This window comes from Bos taurus, chromosome 16 (genome assembly GCF_002263795.3).
Source record: "Bos taurus isolate L1 Dominette 01449 registration number 42190680 breed Hereford chromosome 16, ARS-UCD2.0, whole genome shotgun sequence".
Classification (NCBI taxonomy): Eukaryota; Metazoa; Chordata; class Mammalia; order Artiodactyla; family Bovidae; genus Bos; species Bos taurus.
Genome location: NC_037343.1, coordinates 76,329,077 through 76,351,419, shown reverse-complemented (window position 1 = coordinate 76,351,419; position 22,343 = coordinate 76,329,077). Strand labels below are relative to the sequence as shown.

Here is a 22,343-nt window from a genome sequence, read left to right as displayed (position 1 = left end):
ATCCTGTGTGTGCTTTTGTGCCTGCTTCAGTTGTGTCTGACGTTTTGCCACCCCATGAACTGGAGCCCACCATGCTCCTCTGTCTATGGGGTTCTCCAGGCAAGAATGCTGGAGTGGGTTGCCATGCCCTCCTCCAGGGTATCTTCCCATCCCAGGGATTGAACCTGGGTCTCTTATGTCTCCTGCATTGGCAGGTGGGTTCTTTACCAGGGAGCCACCTGGGAAGCCCTTCCAAGATCCTATCAAAAGCCAAACGGTGAAGCTGGTACTTAGATCCTCTGGGTCCCCATAGAGCGACACCTCTGCCCTCCAGGAGCCCCACCTCTGAATCAGAAACATACTGTTATCATCTGAGTCCTCACAAGGTTGCTCACAAAGTAATCAAAACAGAAGCACTGACAAAGGAATCTCTGAGAGCTCCATCTGCACTTATGTCCATCACTCTATTAACATGTCATCTGGGGACTTCCCTGGTCCCTGGTGGTCCAGTGGTCAAGACTTCACCTTCTAAAACATGTGGTGTGGGTTCAATCCCTGGTCAGGGGATCAAGATTCCACATGCCTTGAGGCCAAGAAACCAGAGTATAAAACAGAAGCAATATTGTAACAAATTCAATAAAGACTTTAAAAATGGCTCACGTCAAAAACAATCTTAAGAGACATTAAGGAGAGGGTGGGATGATTTGAGAGAATAGTACTGAAGCATACATATCACCACATGTAAAACAGTGACAGCTGGATGCATGACGCAGGGAACCCAAAGCTGATGCTCTGGGACAGCCTGGAGGGGCGGGCAGGGGTGGGGTGGGAGGGGGTTCAGGAGGGAGGGGACACAGTGAGGACAGGGTCCATGTGAGTAATCCTACCTCACACAGGTTGTCTCCGGGGCAGCCTTCGGTCACATTGACAAGAACGGCATTGTGGGCTGCGCTGCTCGTTGGATTTGGGAAGAATTCCAGGTTCTCGTTGTTTAGCCTCATATCTTGGATACAGCCTTTGAAGAATCCACCACTAACCTCAGTCTCTCGCCTGTCAGGCAGTCCACCAACGTAGAGGACATCTCCTCTTTGGAGTTTCCACGTAGGAGCAGAAAGAAATCCTAGATTTCGTGACGACTCATACAGTTCAATTTTATTTGGCTTGATTTTCAAAGATACCAAGCGGACATTTCCGTCGCTGAGAACAAATGTTACTAGTAATTTGGGAGAACCTGGAGTCAGCATCGCTAGCCTGCCATGCTCTAGCCAGACACGGAGGTACTGGTAAGTGCCATTTTCTAGAGCTAGGAGCAGGCCGGTCGGACGGCGTGTTCGAACAAACATGGAGAGTGTGAGGTCCTCTTCGTAATCCTTGTTGAGATGAAAAACAGCATATCCAGGAGAGTCATCTTGGCCAAATCTGCCTGCCACATACTCTTTAATATCAAGACAGAGGAGGAAAAACCAAGAAGAAACATCTTAAGATTCACAAGTAAAAAAGCAGCAAAAGATTATACACACACACACACACACACACACACACACACACACACACATATGTTGCAATGCATATATGTTGTTGTTTCTTCACTCAGTCGTGTTCAACTCCTTTGCAACACCATGGACTGTAGCCCGCCAGGTTCCTCTGTCCATGGGATTTCTCAGGCAGGCAAGAATACTGGAGTGGGTTATCTTTTCTTTCTCCAGGGGATCTTCATGACACAGGGATGGAACCCATATTTCCTGCATTGTCTGGTGGATTCTTTGCCACTGAGCCACCAGGGACACCCATAATGAATATACACACAGACACACACACACACACAAATACAGCCATATTTTTTAAAGTTCATGACGGATTTATTCAATAGAATGACAATTTAACCTGACTTTCTGAACTTGTGGGTTTACTTTATTCTGAAAATTAGATTTCAGTGTATAGTTTATAGTTGAGGTCCACTGATCACAAGGAGGAAGAGAAGATTTCTGCACTGATGAATCTCCACGCCTCCTCCTCACTGCCCTGAAGAGGTGGGACTAAAAGAAGGGAGACCAGACAGTACCCTGCTCCAGCTTGGCTCTGAGAAGTCTGGGGGGAAAGAGCTCTTCCTCCAGGACATGGAAGCAGGCTATTTGAGCAATCATTGTCTTTGCTATATGGGGAGCATCCTCAAGCAAGTGGCATTAAACCTAATTATTCCTTGCAAAGGACGGAAATCAAGAATTAGATTGGCAAATCCTCGCTTGGGAAGATAGCCCTGACAATAATAGGAGATGAGGCAGTTGAACAAAGGAAGAGGAGGACTCTTCCTCCTGTCGTCCTTGGTGGGTAAAGAAAGGTGTGGAGCTCACAGAAGTTGGACTCAATCCAAAAGCTGAGTTTTGAACTCACCCAACGTTTCCTGTGGACAGAGAGGTTTCTAATGCACGGACATGGCGACACTACGGATGTGCCTCACCACAAGAAAACCCTTGAGGAGCATGAAAATGAATGGACGCGGACCTTCAGAAGCATCGATGATACAGTAGAAACAAAAGCTTTCGTACTCCTAAAGCTTATGTTCCAGCTGGGTAGAGGTGATGCGGTATGTCAGGTGGTGACAGGTTCTTCGGTATAAAATAAGTCAAGCAGACAACGGGATTAGAGAGAGCTGGGGGTGGGAGTGGAGCCAGCATTTTAAATGGAATCGTCAGGGAAGAGCTCTGAGAAGGTACTATTTGAGCAAAATCCCAAAGAAAGGAGAGATATTATTGCAGAAATACAGGAAAGAAATGACACTGGCTTAGATCAGTGGTCATGGTGGAGATGGGGAGAAGTGATCAGATTCTGGAAATGTTTTGGTAGGACCAACAGGATCTTCTGGGGCAAGTTCATCTCCAAGGTGTTTGGTCTAAGTAACTAGAAGCATTGAATCTCCATTTGCAGAGATGGAGGAGAAAACAGGAGGAATGGGTTTGGGTTGGAGGGGAATGGGATTCCATATTAAATTTAAGATGTCCTATTAGATATCCAGGTGGAAGTGTCTAGTCAGCAGTTAGATACAGAGGTTCAGGGAAGACATTTGGCGCAAGCCATAGTAATTTTGGATTTTCCAGTGTACACATGGCTTTTAAAGCCATGAGACTAGATGTGATCACCAAGAACATGAATCTAGAGAGAGAAGAGGTCCAAGAACTGAGCCCTTAAGCATCAGACATGTGGACGTAAAGGAGTCGATAAATGAATACTGCTGCTACTGCTGCTAAGTCACTTCAGTCGTGTCCAACTCCGTGAGACCCCATAGATGGCAGCCCACCAGGCTCCCCCGTCCCTGGGATTCTCCAGGCAAGAACACTGGAGTGGGTTGCCATTTCCTTCTCCAATGCATGAAAGTGAAAAGTTAAAGTGAAATCGCTCAGTCATGTCCGACTCTTAGTGACCCCATGGACTGCAGCCTCCCAGGGTCCTCCATCCATGGGATTTTCCAGGCAAGAGTACTGGAGTGGGGTGCCATTGCCTTCTCTGGATAAATTAATAAGATAGAAAGAAAACCCAGAGAGTGATACCCCCAAGCCTAGGGAAGGAAGGGTTTTCAGGAGGAAAGTAAAAGAAAAGTAAAGTGAAAGTGAAAGCCACTCAGTCATGTCTGACTCTTTGCGACCCCATGGACTATACAGTCCAGGAATTCTCCAGGCCAGAATACTAGAGTGGGTAGCCTTTCCAATCTCCAGGGGATCTTTCTAACCCAGGGATTGAACCCAGGTCTCCCACATTGCAGGTGGATTCTTTCTCAGCTGAGCCACCAGGGAAGCCCAAGAATACTGGAGTGGGTAGCCTATCCCTTCTCCAGCCAATCTCCCTATAACAGGAGTTGAACTGGGGGTCTCCTGCATTGCAGGTGGATTCTTTACTAGCTGAGCCACCAGGGAAGCCTTTCAGGAAGAGGGGGTATTCAACTGTGGTAATGGTTGCTGAGCAGTCAAGGCAGGTGAGGACTGAAAATTGACTGCTGAATTTGGCAACCTGGAAATCACTGATGTACTAGACAAGGGCATCACCTTAAAGATATTGCCATCTTCAAGTCTTCACATCCCCATCCTACCAGAAAAATGGCATATTCTACCACATTTAAATGATGTCATATGGTTCCATTAAAGCTTGAACAAAGGTGAGACATATTTTAGTTTAGCTGAACTACAGTGAAACTTGCTCCGGCAACCACTGTGTTTGAAGACCTCCTGCATAAAAGGCTTCATTTTCAAAATTTCATCTCGATTTCTTACAGGATCATTACAGCTGGAATCTGCATTTGGAGACCACCCGCTCCAGCGAGCTACAGGTGGCTTTCAAAGCGCGCCATTAGATGTAACAGTCCGTTTGAAGAGGCTAACATCTCTGAACACACAGCAGCGCTTTCATGTGAGATAAAATGTTTAATAAGGAAAGCTGGCTCTTGAAGTTCCCGAGGTTTGGGAAAATGCACAGAATCACTCAGCTCAGGGGTGGTCCCCGCTGGTCATCCTGGGACGCCTACGGCATCACTTTGTGGATCCAGATTAAAAGCACAGAACACAGAGCGGTTGCTTTCTCTCAGAAGCTTGACTCTTCAGCAGTCCTGTTCTCTTCAGAAGTCACAAGCACATAGTCAGAGCACGTGATTCAGTACATGATTTTAGAAGCACCTGACGCCACACGTGACTTGTCTGGGGACACGGGAAGAATGATTCTCGTATGTGTTGTTGACGTGTCCTGGAGAGGGGTGACAAATACGGCTGAAAAGTAACTTCAAGTCTTAATGATTGATGGACTGCAACAAGGAGAAATGTATTGAGAATAAATAAAAGCCACTTGGGTCTAAACGCCCTTCACTGGTTTAGGGTGGAAGAAGCAGAACTCTGCAACACCATCGGTGAGAACAGCTCAAAGTGAGCCTATCACAGAATGCGGCTGCCCAAAGGTCAATGTGGTCTTAGGCTGCAGAATAGAAGAACGTTCTCCAGAATGAGAAGGTCACAGTCCCATGGCACTCTGCATTCTCCGACTCATCTAGGAGCCAGATAAGCACATTTATTCCCAAGCAAGCAAGCAGCCGACGGAGGGGCTGAAAACGAGCCCCTGAGGAAAGCATTAGAAGAACCTGGGTGTGTTCAGCATGATAGGCATGATGGCCTCGACAGTACAAGACTTGTCTCCAAATATTTGAGTTCTCATGGAGAACACATGTAAGCAAGATTGTCATTGGCTTCAAGAGTTACAGTGCAGCCAATGAATGGAAGGGGAGGTCATCCTACATTATTTCAGGACCAAGAAACAACTTTTAGGGGATTTCTGGGAAGATGGAGGATGAAAGGGTTCTCACACCTGGCGGTGTATAAGCAGAATTCTGGGCCACTACACTTGGCACGCACAGCTGTAAGAAATTCAGTCATGGAATGAAGGACATCCTATGCCTAAGAAGCTCTAATTCCAAGAGGGTAAGAGTCTCAAAGTTTAGGTGTATAACTGAAGATAAAACATATGTCAATTGCCTCTGTTAATGAAACATCCTCTAGAAGGAATGAGATCAGTGACACCTTATACTGAACAGTATCTTGGAAGCTCCCCGTTCCTGGACACAGCCAGGATGACAAGATAACACTGATAAGGAGCATTAAAAAATGATGCCAAAGGAATCATGTCTATGCTTCTAAGTGTCTAAGCGTAGACACTTGCAGACAAGTTTTGAGAAAATTTTCTCTGAACTCTTCTTATTGTGAGACACTTGATTATTTTTAAATGATCAGCTTTACAATACAGGAAGCCCCTCTGTCTTCCCTGTGTATTCAGCCAGCTAAATTCTCCCTCCAGTCTGTCTGTTCCTTGCAATGGGTACCATGTTTGGGAAACACTGAGCTGGGATCAAGACCTGGGTGAAGTTCCCCTTGTACTTTTTAGCACATCTCCCCGCTCCTGAACGTCTGTGCACAATGACAGAAAGGTTCCAGGTTGCCCCATATAGCTTGCAAGCATCTTCTGTGATGGGATAAACTCCCCAGCAGACATTCCTCAAAGATGACAGCAAATACAGGGCATTTTGGGGCTTCCCAGGTTGCACTAGTAGTGAAGAATCTGCCTTCCAATGTAGGAGACTTAAGAGATGCGGGTTTGATCCCTGGGTCGGGAAGATCCCCTAGAGGAGGGCATGGCAACCCACTCTGGTGTTCTTGCCTGGAGAATCCCATGGACAGAAGAGCCTTGCGGGCTACAGTCCATGGGGTCACAAAGAGTGAGACACGACTGAGCGGCAGAAAGCACACAAGGATGCTTTGGATTTATGACTAAGAGGTGATATCCGAAATATAACTTTTCTTAAACTTATACCAAGAATTTCAGAAAGAGAAGACTTTACAGAATTTACTCCCTAAGGAGACATCTTCTGAAGCTTTTTCATGAGGATTAACCAGTTTCAAATAGTGAAGGGGTGGGGGCAGCAGGGTAGGGGAGAAGGAACTTGGAGGAAGACAGGGGACAGGTACCCAACTCAGGAACTGGGTTTCAAGACTGTGAGTTTTCCAAGTTGGAAAAAAATAAAGCAAACCAGAACCCACGAGACTGGCATCTCTTGAATCTATTTACCAGGACAGTTAGCATCACTGCAGTCAGTAGTAACCTCGTGGGTCACTGCACTTGGAAGCTGGTCAAAATGACTCAGCATCTGTTTGTTATTTTGTATATGTAGGAAAAATATTGCCTTGGGTCAATTAGATTTTTCTTCAAAAACTGAACATTGCTGCAGTATAATTTCTCCCTTTCTCCTTTAAAAAAAATCTCAAAACAACTTGCCATTCCATTTAAAATATTACTTAGAGCTAGTAGATGCCAGACCTCATTGTCAAGCAGGTCCGTGATTTGTAATGAATATTGTGGTCAGGGGGAGACCCATGAATAGTGTCTAATAATTCTCAGCCCTTCATACATGGAGTAGGGTATAGACCAAGGCTGGTTTCAATTTCACTTCATATAAAGCACAGAAGACTATTTACCAGATGTCGTCCCTTTTCAAATAACTCTCAAATCTTGGGGTGAATTACAGCTCACTTCAAAGCAGTCTGTTGCAATTACCTTTCCGACATTTTCAGTGCAAAAGAATCATAATAAAAAGAAACAGGTATATATTGATCACTATCAACAGCGATCTTTGGAACGATGTCGGAAGTAAGGCCTTTGAAGTGCATTTCAAACTCATCTGCTGGAGAAATTACATCAATTAGTTTATGGCATCTACCCAGTTTCCATGTTGTTACTTTTTAAAAATATTTTCTTTCTTGGACACGTAAGTAGAATACCTGTTTTCTCCAATGCAACTCTTAAAAATACACCTTTGAATAAAATTGGTGGTTTATAAAAGTGCTAAACTGAGGCACGATTTTGGAGCAAGTGTGAACTGCATGGAAAGGGGGGCAAGAAAGTAACTGTTTCTTAGGAAAGAAACTCCTACTACGCACGAGCCACTGAGCTATACGCACGAGCCATTGAGCTAGGACTTGGTATTGACTAGTTTCATGGCCTATTCTTCAAAAAGACTGCTTCCCTTTCAAGTAAAATATACAATAAATTTCTGATACACCACAAATGGTAAGATTGTAGCAGCATTTTGTAAACACCAAGAAGGAAACCCGCTTGGATGGGAGCTGTGGGCTTAGTTTTCGCTTCTCTGCGTGGCTGAAACCCTGGCGTGGGACGCATTCACTGAGACGGAACTAGTGCACACCCCCAGCCTCTTCTGTTTCCCGTCGGCGGGCAGCCAGCAACAGCGTCCTTTGGGGTCATCACCGCCAGCAGCAGCCTGGCCATTAAGCCCCCGGCCCACCCAGCCCCCAGCCCCCTCACCTCCATGACAGCTGCGGCCGCGGTAGGGCCTGTAGCACTCACACCGGTGACCGAGCCACAGGTTGAGGCAGCGTCCTCTGTTGCGACAAGGCTGGCTCTCACACCAGTCCTTTCGGGCGCAGCCTGCCTTGACGTTCAGAGACTGGTCAGATAAGACGTTCTCTGCGGTGATGGCATTCGAGTCCAGGTGCACGTCTTGGAGGCAGCCTACGAGCGAAGGTGCGGATGGTATCCTATGGACGTTAAGCAGAGCATCACCACTGTGGGCTCTTCCTTCTGGCAAACCCCCCAAAAAGGAGTTCTGGAGAGCACACGCTGATGACCCATCACTTTCAAATGGAGAAGGAGCCCTAGCAACACATGTCCCCATGCAAGAGTCGTCGCGCAGGGCCAGGGTCACAGCCTCTGCAAACGTCGCCTCCACCGCATGCCACCCTCCGTCGCTGGTGTCGTGGGGGATGAGCAGGACCACCTTCGGCCGATCGCTGACTTGAACGGTCAAGTGGACAAAGCCAGCCAGCACCTCCAGCATCACAAACACGTCCCGGTCACCCCGGAAGAGCAGCAGGGCCGCCGGCTGGACGGTCTGGAACCTGAGGGCTACGGTACAGCCTGAGTCCTGGGCCAGAGCTGAGCCACTTGAGACCCACAGGAAGCCACTGCCCAAAAAGGACAGCGTGGTGACGGTTCCACACCGTGACCCGGTGTAGCCAGGGGGGCACAGGCAGTCGAATCCGTGCTGGCCGTCGTGGACGTGGGGGACACACGTCCCGTTGTTTAGACACGGATGATCAGCACAGCCCAGGAGAATATCAGAGCAGTCCCTGCCTCCAAAGAAGACTCCAGAATGGGGATCAAATGGGCAGTGGCAAGTGTAACCCTCAGGCGAGTTCTCACAAGTGCCCCCATTGCGGCAAGGGCTGGACAAGCACTCATCCACGTCCTCTTCACAGTGGACTCCTGTTCAAGGACAGAGAACAGACCTGAGTTACATACAGTCAGATCGAACACAGACACCTCACATCATCCTCATGTGGAATCTTGCGGAGGGGCAGACGGGCTCACTTTTAGGGCTGTAACAGAGAGAAGTGTGAATCATGATCGAGGGTATGATCATTCTGCCTGTGAGTTGCGTGGAAGTGCCGTCACAGCAAGCCTGGAATTCTTCCTCTAGAAATCGGCTCCTTGCTGTGTAGAGTGGCTGACTCAAATTACCACCGACAGACACATATGTGACACTGAATTTTTTTTAGAGAGAGAGACTGCTATTGGGATCAAATCTAGACACAAACTATTTGTTTGGGGACTTAATTCCCAGATATGGTTTATGCCGCCATGGGCTGCTAATTTCACTCTGTTCTACTTGGGAACAGCAATCTGCCTTCTCCATTTTTGGCAACTCCCCATAATCCCTAGCAGCTTCCCCGGTGGCTCAGATGGTAAAGAATCTGCCTGCCAATGCAGGAGATGCGAGTTTGATCCCTGGGTCAGGAAGGTGCCCTGGAGGAGTGCATGGCAACCCACTCCAGTATTGTTGCCTGGGAAATCCCATGGACAGAGGAGCCTAGCCAGCTACAATCCACAGGCTCGCAAAGAGCTGGACACGACTCAGCAACTAAAGAACAAGAACATAATCCCTAGACCAACAGACAGTGCAGATGCCTCTCTCTGCAGAGGCTTCTGAGGAGAATAGAGGATCCCCTCTCCTGCTCACCAGGATTCTAACATAAACTGTGAAAACTATCCAACAACAAGCCCTGGCTTCTAGCTTCTTCACTTTCTTTTACTCTTCTTCCTGACTCTCAAGTCAAAAAAAATTTTGATACCTAATTAGAGAACTCATTAAATGAATTCTATTAGAATTCATTTAATCCAAGTAACAAAAAGAAACATAACACTTTGTGAGAGTGATGGTTGCAGCTTTTTACAGAAGTTCAAATGCACAAATGCTGCTAACAGAAACTGACATGTGTGTAGCACTTACACAGTTTTGCCAACACCGTGACCCACATTGTGCGTCTGTACTTACTGAAAGGTCCAGCTAAGGTAGTGAGCAGGTTACATTTACTTTTTGTGTCTAGGTCTTCTGACCTACAAAACAGGGTTAATAATAGTACCTGCAGCATAGTTCAGTTCAGTTCAGTTGCTCAGTCGTGTCCGACTCTTTGCAACCCCATGAATCGCAGCACGCCAGGCCTCCCTGTCCATCACCAACTCCCGGAGTTCACTCAGACTCACGTCCATCAAGTCAGTGATGCCATCCAGCCATCTTATCCTCTGTCGTCCCCTTCTCCTCCTGCCCCCAATCCCTCCCAGCATCAGAGTCTTTGCCAATGAGTCAACTCTTCGCATGAGGTAGCCAAAGTACTGGAGTTTCAGCTTCAGCATCATTCCTTCCAAAGAAATCCCAGGGCTGATCTCCTTCAGAATAGACTGGTTGGATCTCCCTGCAGGCAAGGGACTCTCAAGAGTCTTCTCCAACACCACAGTTCAAAAGCATCAATTCTTCGGCGCTCAGCTTTCTTCACAGTCCAACTCTCACATCCATACATGACCACAGGAAAAACCATAGCCTTGACTAGAAGGACCTTTGTTGGCAAAGTAATATCTCTGCTTTTGAATATGCTATCTAGGTTGGTCATAACTTTCCTTCCAAGGAGTAAGTGTCTTTTAATTTCAGGGCTGCAGTCACCATCTGCAGTGATTTTGGAGCACCCCCAAAATAAAGTCTGACACTGGTTCCACTGTTTCCCCATCTATTTGCCATGAAGTGATGGGACCAGATGCCATGATCTTCGTTTTCTGAATGTTGAGCTTTAAGCCAACTTTTTCACTCTCCACTTTCACTTTCATCAAGAGGCTTTTGAGTTCCTCTTCACTTTCTGCCATGAGGGTGGTGTCATCTGCATATCTGAGGTTATTGATATTTCTCCCGGCAATCTTGATTCCAGCTTGTGTTTCTTCCAGTCCAGTGTTTCTCATGATGTACTCTGCATATAAGTTAAATAAGCAGGGTGACAATATACAGCCTTGACGTACTCCTTTTCCTATTTGGAACCAGTCTGTTGTTCCATGTCCAGTTCTAACTGTTGCTTCCTAACCTGCATACAAATTTCATGAACAGTACGAAAAGGCAAAATGATAGGATACTGAAAGAGGAACTCCCCAGGTCAGTAGGTGCCCAATATGCTACTGGAGATCAGTGGAGAAATAACTCCAGAAAGAATGAAGGGATGGAGCCAAAGCAAAAACAATACCCAGCTGTGGATGTGACTGGTGATAGAAGCAAGGTCCGATGCTGTAAAGAGCAATATTGCATAGGAACCTGAAATGTCAGGTCCATGAATCAAGGCAAATTGGAAGCGGTCAAACAAGAGATGGCAAGAGTGAATGTTGACATTCTAGGAATCAGTGAACTGAAATGGACTGGAATGGGTGAATTTAACTCAGATGACCATTATATCTACTACTGTGGGCAGGAATCCCTCAGAAGAAATGGAGTGGCCATCATGGTCAACAAAAGAGTCTGAAATGCAGTACTTGGATGCAATCTCAAAAATGACAGAATGATCTCTGTTCGTTTCCAAGGCAAACCATTCAACATCACGGTAATCCAAGTCTATGCCCCAACCAATAACGCTGAAGAAGCTGAAGTTGAACGGTTCTATGAAGACCTACAAGACCTTTTAGAACTAACACCCAAAAAAGATGTCCTTTTCATTATAGGGGAGTGGAATGCCAAAGTAGGAAGTCAAGAAACACCTGGAGTAACAGGCAAATTTGGCCTTGGAATACAGAATGAAGCAGGGCAAAGACTAATAGAGTTTTGCCAAGAAAATGCACTGGTCATAACAAACACCCACTTCCAACAACACAAGAGAAGACTCTATACATGGACATCATCAGATGGTCAACACCGAAATCAGATTGATTATATTCTTTGCAGCCAAAGATGGAGAAGCTCTATACAGTCAGCAGAAGACCAGGAGCTGACTGTGGCTCAGATCATGAACTCCTTATTGTCAAATTCAGACTTAAATTGAAGAAAGTAGGGAAAACCAATAGACCATACAGGTATGACCTAAATCAAATCCCTTATGATTATACAGTGGAAGTGAGAAATAGATTTAAGGGACTAGATCTGATAGATCGAGTGCCTGATGAACTATGGACTGAGGTTCGTGACATTGTACAGGAGACAGGGATCAAGACCATCCCCATGGAAAAGAAATGCAAAAAAGCAAAATGGCTGTCTGGGGAGGCCTTACAAATAGCTGTGAAAAGAAGAGAAGTGAAAAGCAAAGGAGCAAAGGAAAGATATAAGCATCTGAATGCAGAGTTCCAAAGAACAGCAAGAAGAGATAAGAAAGCCTTCTTCAGCGATCAATGCAAAGAAATAGAGGAAAACAACAGAATGGGAAAGACTAGAGATCTCTTCAAGAAAATTAGAGATACCAAGGGAACATTTCATGCAAAGATGGGCTCAATAAAGGACAGAAATGGTATGGACCTAACAGAAGGAGAAGATATTAAGAGATGGCAAGAATATACAGAAGAAGTATACAAAGAAGATCTTCACACCCCAGATAATCACAATGGTGTGATCACTGACCTAGAGCCAGACATCCTGGAATGTGAAGTCAAGTGGGCCTTAGAAAGCATCACTACGAACAAAGCTAGTGGAGGTGATGGAATTCCAGTTGAGCTATTCCAAATCCTGAAAGATGATGCTGTGAAAGTGCTGCACTCAATATGCCAGCAAATTTGGAAAACTCAGCAGTGGCCATAGGACTGGAAAAGGTCAGTTTTCATTCCAATCCCAAAGAAAGGCAATGCCAAAGAATGCTCAAACTACTGCACAATTGCACTCATCTCACAAGCTAGTAAAATAAAGCTCAAAATTCTCCAAGCCAGGCTTCAGCAATATGTGAACTGTGAACTTCCTGATGTTCAAGCTGGTTTTAGAAAAGGCAGAAGAACCAGAGATCAAATTGCCAACATCCACTGGATCATGGAAAAAGCAAGAGAGTTCCAGAAAAACATGTATTTCTGCTTTATTGACTATGCCAAAGCCTTTGACTGTGTGGATCACAATAAACTGTGGAAAATTCTGAAAGAGATGGGAATACCAGACCTGCAGCACAGGGCTTTTTAAAGATTGAGTTAAGACACATCGGATGCTCATAACATTGCTTGATATATAAATAACCACTCCATAAGTGTTGGCTGTAATTAAAACATAGTAACAAAAGGAATTATTCTCTTATGCCAAAATCAAGTAGCACTATCATCATTGAGAGAAATTACTTAGAAAGTGTAGGCATATGGAGTGACTGACAAATTGTACAACTCTCCATAATGAGAGATTTACTGGGACAGCATGTTAGGCTGGAGTCTCACTCCTCATGAGAGAAGGGAAACTGTTTTATTTGACAGTGCGTGTCTAAACCACAGCACGATGCCTGCCTGGCGCTTAGAAATTAATTTTTTAATGAATTGATTAATGATGACCATTGTAAGCTGACTAAAATGTTCATACTGAACTTATACTGATCTAATTCAAAGCCCAAAGTGCTCTTTTTGTGTCTATTTTCAGGTAAATTTACCTGAAGCACCATATGTTTAGACTCTCGACTGAACCCTACTGTACTTACATCTCACTCTACTTGGATTGCTTTCATACAAGTTTGTTAATCCAAAAGTACTTCAAGCTCCATGAAAAGAGGGAGCATATCACAATCTTAGAGTCTCCAACAGTCCCTGCACAGGGCTGAGCAGGTATGTGTTATAAAAGAAACTGGATGAGTAGACAAAGTAAAATGAAATCAAATGGATTTGTTCTTTATAATAATGAATCATCCTAGATTTCCTCTTCTTGGGCTCTAAAATCCCTGCAGATGGTGACTGCAGCCATGAAATCAAGGCGATTGCTTCTTGGCAGGAAAACTATGACAAGCCTAGACAGCATATTAAAATACAAAGACATCACTTTGCCAACAAAGGTCCATGATAGTCAAGGCCATGGTCTTTCCAGTAGTCATGTATGGATGTCAGAGCTGGACCAGAAAGAAAGCAGAACACTGAAGAACTGATGCTTTTGCATTGCGATGCTCGAGAAGACTCGAGAGTCTTTCAATAGCAAGGAGATCAAAGAGGCCAACCCTAAAGGAAATTAACCCTGAATATTCATTGGAAGGACTGATGCTGAAGCTGAAGCTCTAATACTTTGGCCACCTGATGCAAAGAGCTGGCTCACTGGAAAGGACCCTGATGTGGGGAAAGATTGAGGGCAGGAGAAGGGGGTGGCAGAGGATGAGATGGTTGGATGGCATCATCGATTTGATGGACAAAATCTTGGACAAACTCTTGGAGATAGTGAAGGACAAGGAATCCTGGCATGCTGCAGTCCATGGGGTCACAAAGAGTCAATCATAACTTGGTGACTGAACAATCAAAAAATAATCATCCTTATAGGTAATAGAGAGCTGACATAGGAATTACAGGCTATATTCTAAAGGAGAGTTCTAATGCAAGTTTCATCTAATTGAACTTACAACAAGTTCTTCTAAAACTTTGTTAGAAGATATTTTACTTAGATTTGATTTTCATAGGATTTTAAGCACAGAAAAAATTAATCTGCAAGCATTTAATTAAGAGGAATACTGAACAACTCATGAGTTATAATCAAAGTGAAACACCTTGTCCCCACCCATTGTGCTTTTCAACATGCTTAATGGAGTAGGGGGTAAAAGCTTGGATGAAATCTCCAGCAGACTTCAAGTCTTTTCTGCAGAGCCTTGAGTAATAATAGTCTTAACGGCATATTTTAAACACCGATGCTAAATAGTCATAAGAACCATCAAGTTTTAGTACATTTCAGAATTGAATCTTCTTTCTCTGCCAGGTGGACTTCAGGCTGCCTTGGAAATGACTTAAGGAGCTCCCCCTTCTTTTTCCCTCCACTCTGCCCCCCTACCCTTCTAGACTTCTGCCTGAGTGTCAGAAGGGTTCAGAAGGTATTCCCTGCGGGTGCTGGTGGTGGATGCTCCACGCTCCCTGAGACTGGCGGGTGCTTCAGGGGGACTTATTCTGGGGGCTCTTTTCTGGGTCCTTGGTCTCCGTTGCTCCAGTGAAGACCCCAGAGAGCTGCCAGCAGGCCTTGCTCTCAAGTTGCCCCTCCACCAGCCCCTTCCCCATGGATTTCCTGAGGTTTGCTCCACTTCACCAACTCGGTCTGTCCGTTGTCATTCCTGAAACTTCTAAGAGGGACCAGGACCCGTTTCACACTGGCCACTGGCTGCCAGCCCTCCCGTGATTCCCCAAGAACCCCAGGTCCATGGGCTCTGCTTCACAAGTGGAGGGGAAGCAGGTCGCTGCCCAGCCCAGCCCAGCAGCATCCCCCTACGCCTCCTCTCCTTCTCCTGCGGCCCCAGGCATGCCCTTTCACCTCTAGGTTCCTCAGGTAGGTGGAGAATCTAGGCTAAGTTGCCGCTCCTGCTCTTCCCACAAATTATGTGAGACTGCAGTCTCCTTGGAGCCACTCTGGCGGGTTGTAGTGAGAATGTAACCCCCAGCCTGGCATGTGAGGGCTGGGCTCCAGCTTGGCATAGCAGCCAGTTTCTCCAGAGAAATCTCTGCACAAACTCGCTCCTTCAGGCTGCCTCCTGGGAGCTTTCATAGAACTTTGAAATGAGCCTAAGTCTGTCATCTGTCTTGATTTTGACATTCTGTACTATAGTCTCTCAAAACTCACGCTGGTTCCTGAAGCAACCGTATTTTAACCCGTTGTGATGTGCTGGGATAAGTCACTCCTACTCTGAGGAGCGACAGGCTGCTAAGTTGTGTCCTGCTCTTTGCAAGGCTATAGACTGTAGCCCAGCAGGCTCCTCCATCCATGGGATTCTTCAGACAAGAACACTGGAGTGGGCTTCCATGCCCTCCTCCAGGGGATCTTCCCAACCCAGGGATCAAACCCAAGTCTCTTATGTCTCCTGCATTGGCAGATGGGTGCTTTACCACTAGTGACACCTGGGAAGTCTTTTTTGACCCCTTAGTTGAAGTTTTAATTTACCATTTTCTTAAATGTATAAGATACCTATTCTGAGCCTCGCAGAGGATTGTGAGAGACACAGAGGACACAGGCCAGGCCTCAATATGCTTAGGGCATGACAGAATAAGAAAACTCGTATTTATGCAAATACAGAAAATGCATTGCGTATAGCAGGTTCTCAAAGAATGTATGGATAATAAGTGAGGATCAAACTAGGGGGACACTTGAGAAGATTTAGCTACCGCACAATTGCACTCATCTCACATGCTACTAAAGTAATGCTCAAAATTCTCCAAGCCAGGCTTCAGCAATATGTGAACTGTGAACTTCCAGATGTTCAAGCTGATTTTAGAAAAGGCAGAGGAACCAGAGATCAAATTGCCAACATCCGCTGGATCATGGAAAAAGCAAGAGAGTTACAGAAAAACATCTATTTCCGCTTTATTGACTATGCCAAAGCCTTTGACTGTGTGGATCACAATAAACTGTGGAAAATTCTGAAAGAGATGGGAATACCAGACCACTTGAATTGCCTCTTAAGAAATCTATATGCAGGTCAGGAAGCAACAGTTAGAACTGGACATGCAACAACAGATTGGTTCCAAATAGGAAAAGGAGTTCATCAAGGCTGTATATTGTCACCCTGCTTATTTAACTTATATGCAGAGTACATCACGAGAAACGCTGGGCTGGAAGAAGCACAAGCTGGAATCAAGTTTGCTGGAAGAAATACCAATAACCTCAGATATGCAGATGACACCACCCTTATGGCAGACAGTGAAGAGGAACTCAAAAGCCTCTTGATGAAAGTGAAAATGGAGAGTGAAAAAGTTGGCTTAAAGCTCAACATTCAGAAAACGAAGATCATGGCATCTGGTCCCATCACTTCATGGCAAATAGATGGGGAAACAGTGGAACCAGTGTCAGACTTTATTTTCTGGGCTCCAAAATCACTGGAGATGGTGACTGCAGCCCTGAAATTAAAAGACACTTACTCCTTGGAAGGAAAGTTATGACCAACCTAGATAGCATAATGAAAAGCAGAGACATTACTTTACCAACAAAGGTCCGTCTAGTCAAGGCTATGGTTTTTCCAGGGGTCATGTATGGATGGGAGAGTTGGACTGTGAAGAAAGCTGAGCGCCGAAGAATTGATGCTTTTGAACTGTGGTGTTGGAGAAGACTCTCGAGAGTCCCTTGGACTGCAAGGAGATCCAACCAGTCCATTCTGAAGGAGATCAGCCCTGGGATTTCTTTGGAAGGAATGATGTTGAAGCTGAAACTCCAGTACTTTGGCTACCTCATGCAAAGAGTTGACTCATTGGCAAAGACTCTGATGCTGGGAGGGACTGGGGGCAGGAGGAGAAGGGGACGACAGAGGATAAGATGGCTGGATGGCATCACTGACTTGATGGACGTGAGTCTGAGTGAACTCCGGGAGTTGGTGATGGACAGGGAGGCCTGGTGTGCTGCGATTCATGGGGTCACAAAGAGTTGGACACGACTGAGCGACTGAACTGAACTGAGCCAAGACAGACTTTATTTTCTTGGGTTCCAAAGTCACTGTAGATGGTGACTGCAGCCATAAAATTAAAAGATACTTCCTCCTTGGGAAAAAAGCTATGACAAACCTAGACAGGGTATTAAAAAGCAGAGACATCACTTTACTAACAAAGGTCCATATAGTCAAAGCTATGGTTTTCCCAGGAGTCATGTGCAGATGTGAGAGGTGGACCATAAAGAAGACTGAACACCAAAGAATTGATGCTTTTGAATTGTGGTGTTGGAAAAGATTCTTGAGAGTCCCTTGGACTGCAAGGAGATCAAACCTGTCAGTCCTAAAGGAAACCAACCCTGAATATTCATTGGAAGGACTGATGCTGAAATTGAAGCTCCAATACTTTGGCCACCTGATGCAAAGAGCCAACTCATTGGAAAAGACCCAGATGCTGAGGAAGCTTGAGGGCAGGAGGAGAAGGGGGGACGACAGAGGATGAGAAGGTTGGATGGCATCATCGACTCAATGAACATAAATTTAAGCAAACTCCAGGAGACAGTGAAGGTCAGGGAAGCCTGGGGTGCTGTAGTCCACAGGGTTGGAAAGAGTTGAACACTACTGAGTGACTGACCAACAAGCCAGGTTTTAAGGAAAAAGCATTGAATGAGAGATTGTTGTAAATCTTTAGTTGTGTAAACTAAAAATTTTAAATCAAATAAATCAATAAATATTGATTACATATCTACTGCATACAAAAAACACTGTGGATAACATGGAATAAAAACTGACCCCCATCCTCACTAGTTTAATGGAAAAATAAGACAAATGTGTGAAAAATTAAATGAAAGTATATATTAAGACAACATTAGAGAGAACACTAAACAGGGTATAATGGATTCTAAGTGAATCGTATGAACAATGGCTGCTCTGGAGAGACAGCGATCTTCAGGATGGGCTGGATTGGGAAGATTTTGTAGGTAGAATTTAAGACAGGTTTTCAAGTATGGATCAGATTGGCAAAGACACATGCACACTTAGCCAAATCAACAAAAACTGTTCCCTGGAAAACCATTAGACATTTAGAGGTGACAGTGCGCTTGGCAATCTAGTTGGCATGGAGGATTTATGCAGGAAAAGCAAGTTAGAAAGATTAAATGTAGCCAGATTGGAGAAGGTCTGGCATTGAGGGCGTTTTGTTTCAATTAATTAATTAATTTTTGGAAGGCAATGGGGATTAAGCTGGTAGTTGTTGAATGGAAGGCAGAGCTGCTTTCGCCTAAGGACCCATCCCACGGGATCTGTACCAGATGAAATGGGAAGAAACCAGAGACAGGAAGATGCGAGGCAGCTGTGAGGATCATCCACACCTAAGGTTAGGAGGGCCTGGAATCAGACACTTACTTCTTCATCATTACGGTCTCCTTTCATTTATCTTTGGTCAGCAAATAAGTACAGAGAGTGATATTTCTTTATGGTTGCTTACTGCATTTTATCTTGCAACTCCTAAAATTTATAGATTTAATCTTTCACAAAATAACTACCAATCACTTGATTATTAGTATGTGTTTCCTTTAAATATAAACAAGAAAAACTAGTTTTAGATTTTACTACCATCATGGGGAAAAAAGAGAGTCTAGTCTAGGTCAATAGGTCTGAAGAAAGGTCAATATTTAGGTCAATAGTCTGAAGAAAGTAAGAAGAATTAGATATTAAAAGTAGAAAGGTAATTTATGCTTTCACTTTGCTTAAAATCTATTCTATTGACATCTCCAACATAAAATAAGGTTAGATATATTTATTTCACGAACTTAGAAAATTAAAATGGGAAGAGAGACTGAAGCTTCTTTTCTTGGCTATTTGACTAGCTTGGCAAAGAAAGTCTGCTGTCAATCAAGATAAAAGGATTAAGGAATATTTGTGGGATTATCTGTGTCATTCAGTCTTCTTAATGGGTATTTTAGTTGACAATGAGTTGGTTATTTAGGTCCTTCTATTTATAGAACGAGGTGGATTGCTTAAAGCTGTTATGTTGTTTATATGAAGTCTATTCATTTAATTCAAAAAGGTCACTTCCTTTTATTTTTCTAAAATTCTTTTATTTGAAGATCTGATTCTATGATAAGATTGTATTTAAAAAATAATCAAGATAGGGAAAATTCATATTATCTGGAAAACCCCATATTTCCTGCTGCTGCTGCTGCTAAGTCGCCTCAGTCGTGTCCGACTCTGTGCGACCCCATAGAGGGCAGCCCACTAGGCTCCTCTGTCCCTGGGATTCTCCAGGCAAGAACACTGGAGTGGGTTGCCATTTCCTTCTCCAGTGCATGAAAGTGAAAAGTGAAAGTGAAGTCGCTCAGTCGTGCTGGACTCTTAGCGACCCCATGGACTGCAGCCCACCAGGCTCCTCCATCCATGGGATTTTCCAGGCAAGAGTACTGGAGTGGGGTGCCATTGCCTTCTCCATCCCATATATACATAAGAATAAATTATATTCATGGATAAAAAGGACATAGACTTTATGTTTAATATAAATATCATGAACTGTTAAATGACCCTTTGCTATATTCCCACTTAGAAAATCATAGCTAATGAAATATCTAATAGAAAATTATTTCTACAAAAACTTATATACAAGTAAGTTTCATCTTTCTTTATTTTAAATGACTCAGGTGTTTTCTTTATTTTAATAAATAGAAATCAAGAAAAAATTAAAGTCCAAGGACTCGTTGCCTAAACATTGCCTGTACTCATGACTTTCTGTTACTCAAAACTCATCATTTTCAGTTGATAGTCATCTCTAATATAGCATCAACACCAGTTGCTAAATAACCATCTTGAACACTGTAACAATGGTACCAATCAGCTATACAAGTATTAAGAAAAGCATGAGTTACCTATGAGCATTGCCATTAAAATGTGAAAACCTTGGGTCCTGGCTCCAAACATTTTCCTGTAGAAAAGGGGATATCCATCCAAATACCTACTAGGTTGACACGACCAGTTTCTGATGCTTTTCTACCATTTTCCAAAAGTGTGTCACCTTCTTCCTTCAGGCAGAGGCTGTGGGACTTGGTCTGGGTGCCGGATCAGTGGGGCTTAGTGTAAGACCCATTTGCGCTGCTTACCAAGCAGACTTGTTACAGCCTTAGTCTCTCCTTAGTTCTGGCGCCTCCCCCTTCTAAGTCCCAAGAGCAAATGTTAACAGGAACACGGCCACCTCTATCCCAGAAGGAGGCGTTTGCGGGGTTTGACAGACAGACTGGAATTTTTGGTAACTTCTATCATGGACCATTAGAGATCGATTTTATTTTTTCTTCACAACAATGAAAATGGTTTCTGTTTTCATTTTTCCCCTATTTTGCTTTCGAACAGCAGTTAGGAAATTTATGGCAGCTTTGAATCTATTGAATGTCCATGTAGGGCAGTGGCAAAGAGAAACTAAGGAGACAGCGGGGGTTTTCATCCACAGATTGTGGCCAGTTATTTGTGTGATGCTCCCAGGCTTCAATTCCACTTCTCTGTGAAAAAAAAAAAAATGACTATGCTCTGTTTGTCTTAAATGTAATGGCATTTGATGCTGTGCAATAGGACAATTTGAATAGGTGAGGTGTTTGGGACATACTTGAGGAGCTGGTGCTTGACGGTTTTGTTTTGCTCTTTTTTAACAGACCTGAGGATCTGCAGAGGTTTCACTCGGGCAAAACAGGCAGAGACCTCACCAAGCGGCACCGAACTGCCTCGGGGCCTGAAATCCTTACCACTGGAGCAATTTCTGTAGGCTGAGGTCTGGTCTCTTAGAAGGCTTGAAAAGATGAAAATATTACCAGAGAAGGGTGGTAGCTGTGTCATGAGGCAGGATCAGTGCCTTCTCATGGGTCAGTATATAAGCCTCAACATCTGCCAGGGGGCTTCTCCGGTGACTCGTCAGTGCAGGAGACAGGGCTTCAATGCCTGCTCTGGGAGGTTCCCACGTGCCACGGAGCGACAAAGTCCGCGTGCCACAACTACTGAGCCTGTGCTCCAGAGCCCGGGAGCCGCCACCCCCGAGGCCTCGCGCCTGGAGTCTGCTCTCCGCAACAGAGAAGCCGCTGCGATGAGAAGCCCACACGCCACTAGAGGGTAGCCCCACCCCTTGCCACAGCCAGAGAAAAGCCTGCAGAGCCGCGAAGACCCGGCAAAGCCAAAAACAAATTTAAAAAGTTATTTTTTAAAAGTCTGCCGTGGATCTGAGTCAGAGAGGCTGTGATGGAAACCAGGTGATAAGGAAAAAGTCATTGCAATAGTATGTTCCTCCACTCACTGATTATTTCTTCACCCTTTTAACTGTGCTGGATGAATGAACATCACTCATTATTCACTCATCCTTTTAACAGGTGCTGGAAATAGGATGTGAGCAAAAGGAGCCTTGGCTCTGCTTCACGGGAGGGAACATGGGTTACCCAGGTTTACAGCCTTGGGGAAGGCTGGGCAGATGGGGGTCTCGGGGACCATAGGACCAAGTCAGCCCGTGGGGGCTAGAGGAGAGGGTGTGGTGCAGGGGAGAAGCAACATGTTCAGAGTTCTGACCAATGGATCAGCTCAGAGAGAAGTTTCTAGCGACCATCAGGGAGCCAGAATAATGAAATAGAATAAACAAAGAGTAGGAGCCTTGAAAACTGATTTTCAAAAGCCAACTTTGATATTTTCTAGGCTATGAGAACTCGGCAGGCTTCCCAGGTGGCGCCGTGGTAAAGACTCACCTGCCAATGCAGGAGACACAGTGATGGGTCTGATCTGTGACTCAGGAAGATCCCCTGGAGAAGAAATGGCAACCTGCTCCAGCATTGTTGCCTGGAGAATCCCGTGGACAGAGGAGCCTGGTGGGCTGCAGGCCACAGGGTCGCAAAAGAGTTGAACGCGACTGAGCATGCACATGCATGCACGCAGGGGAGCTCAGGGGAACTCAGGAAGCAGGGAGCTCAGGGGAAC

The 22,343-nt window shown here is 44.9% G+C and overlaps 1 protein-coding gene across 1 annotated transcript in view; it reads right to left on the bottom strand.

Annotated features, from left to right (window-relative positions):
* The window catches only part of CRB1 (crumbs cell polarity complex component 1), a 213,682-nt gene that overhangs the window by 50,386 nt on the left and 140,953 nt on the right, over window positions 1-22,343 (bottom strand). The window contains 2 exon segments of the mRNA NM_001192482.2: window positions 867-1,414; window positions 7,828-8,787. Of these exon segments, the coding sequence (NP_001179411.2) occupies window positions 867-1,414; window positions 7,828-8,787 (1,508 nt within the window).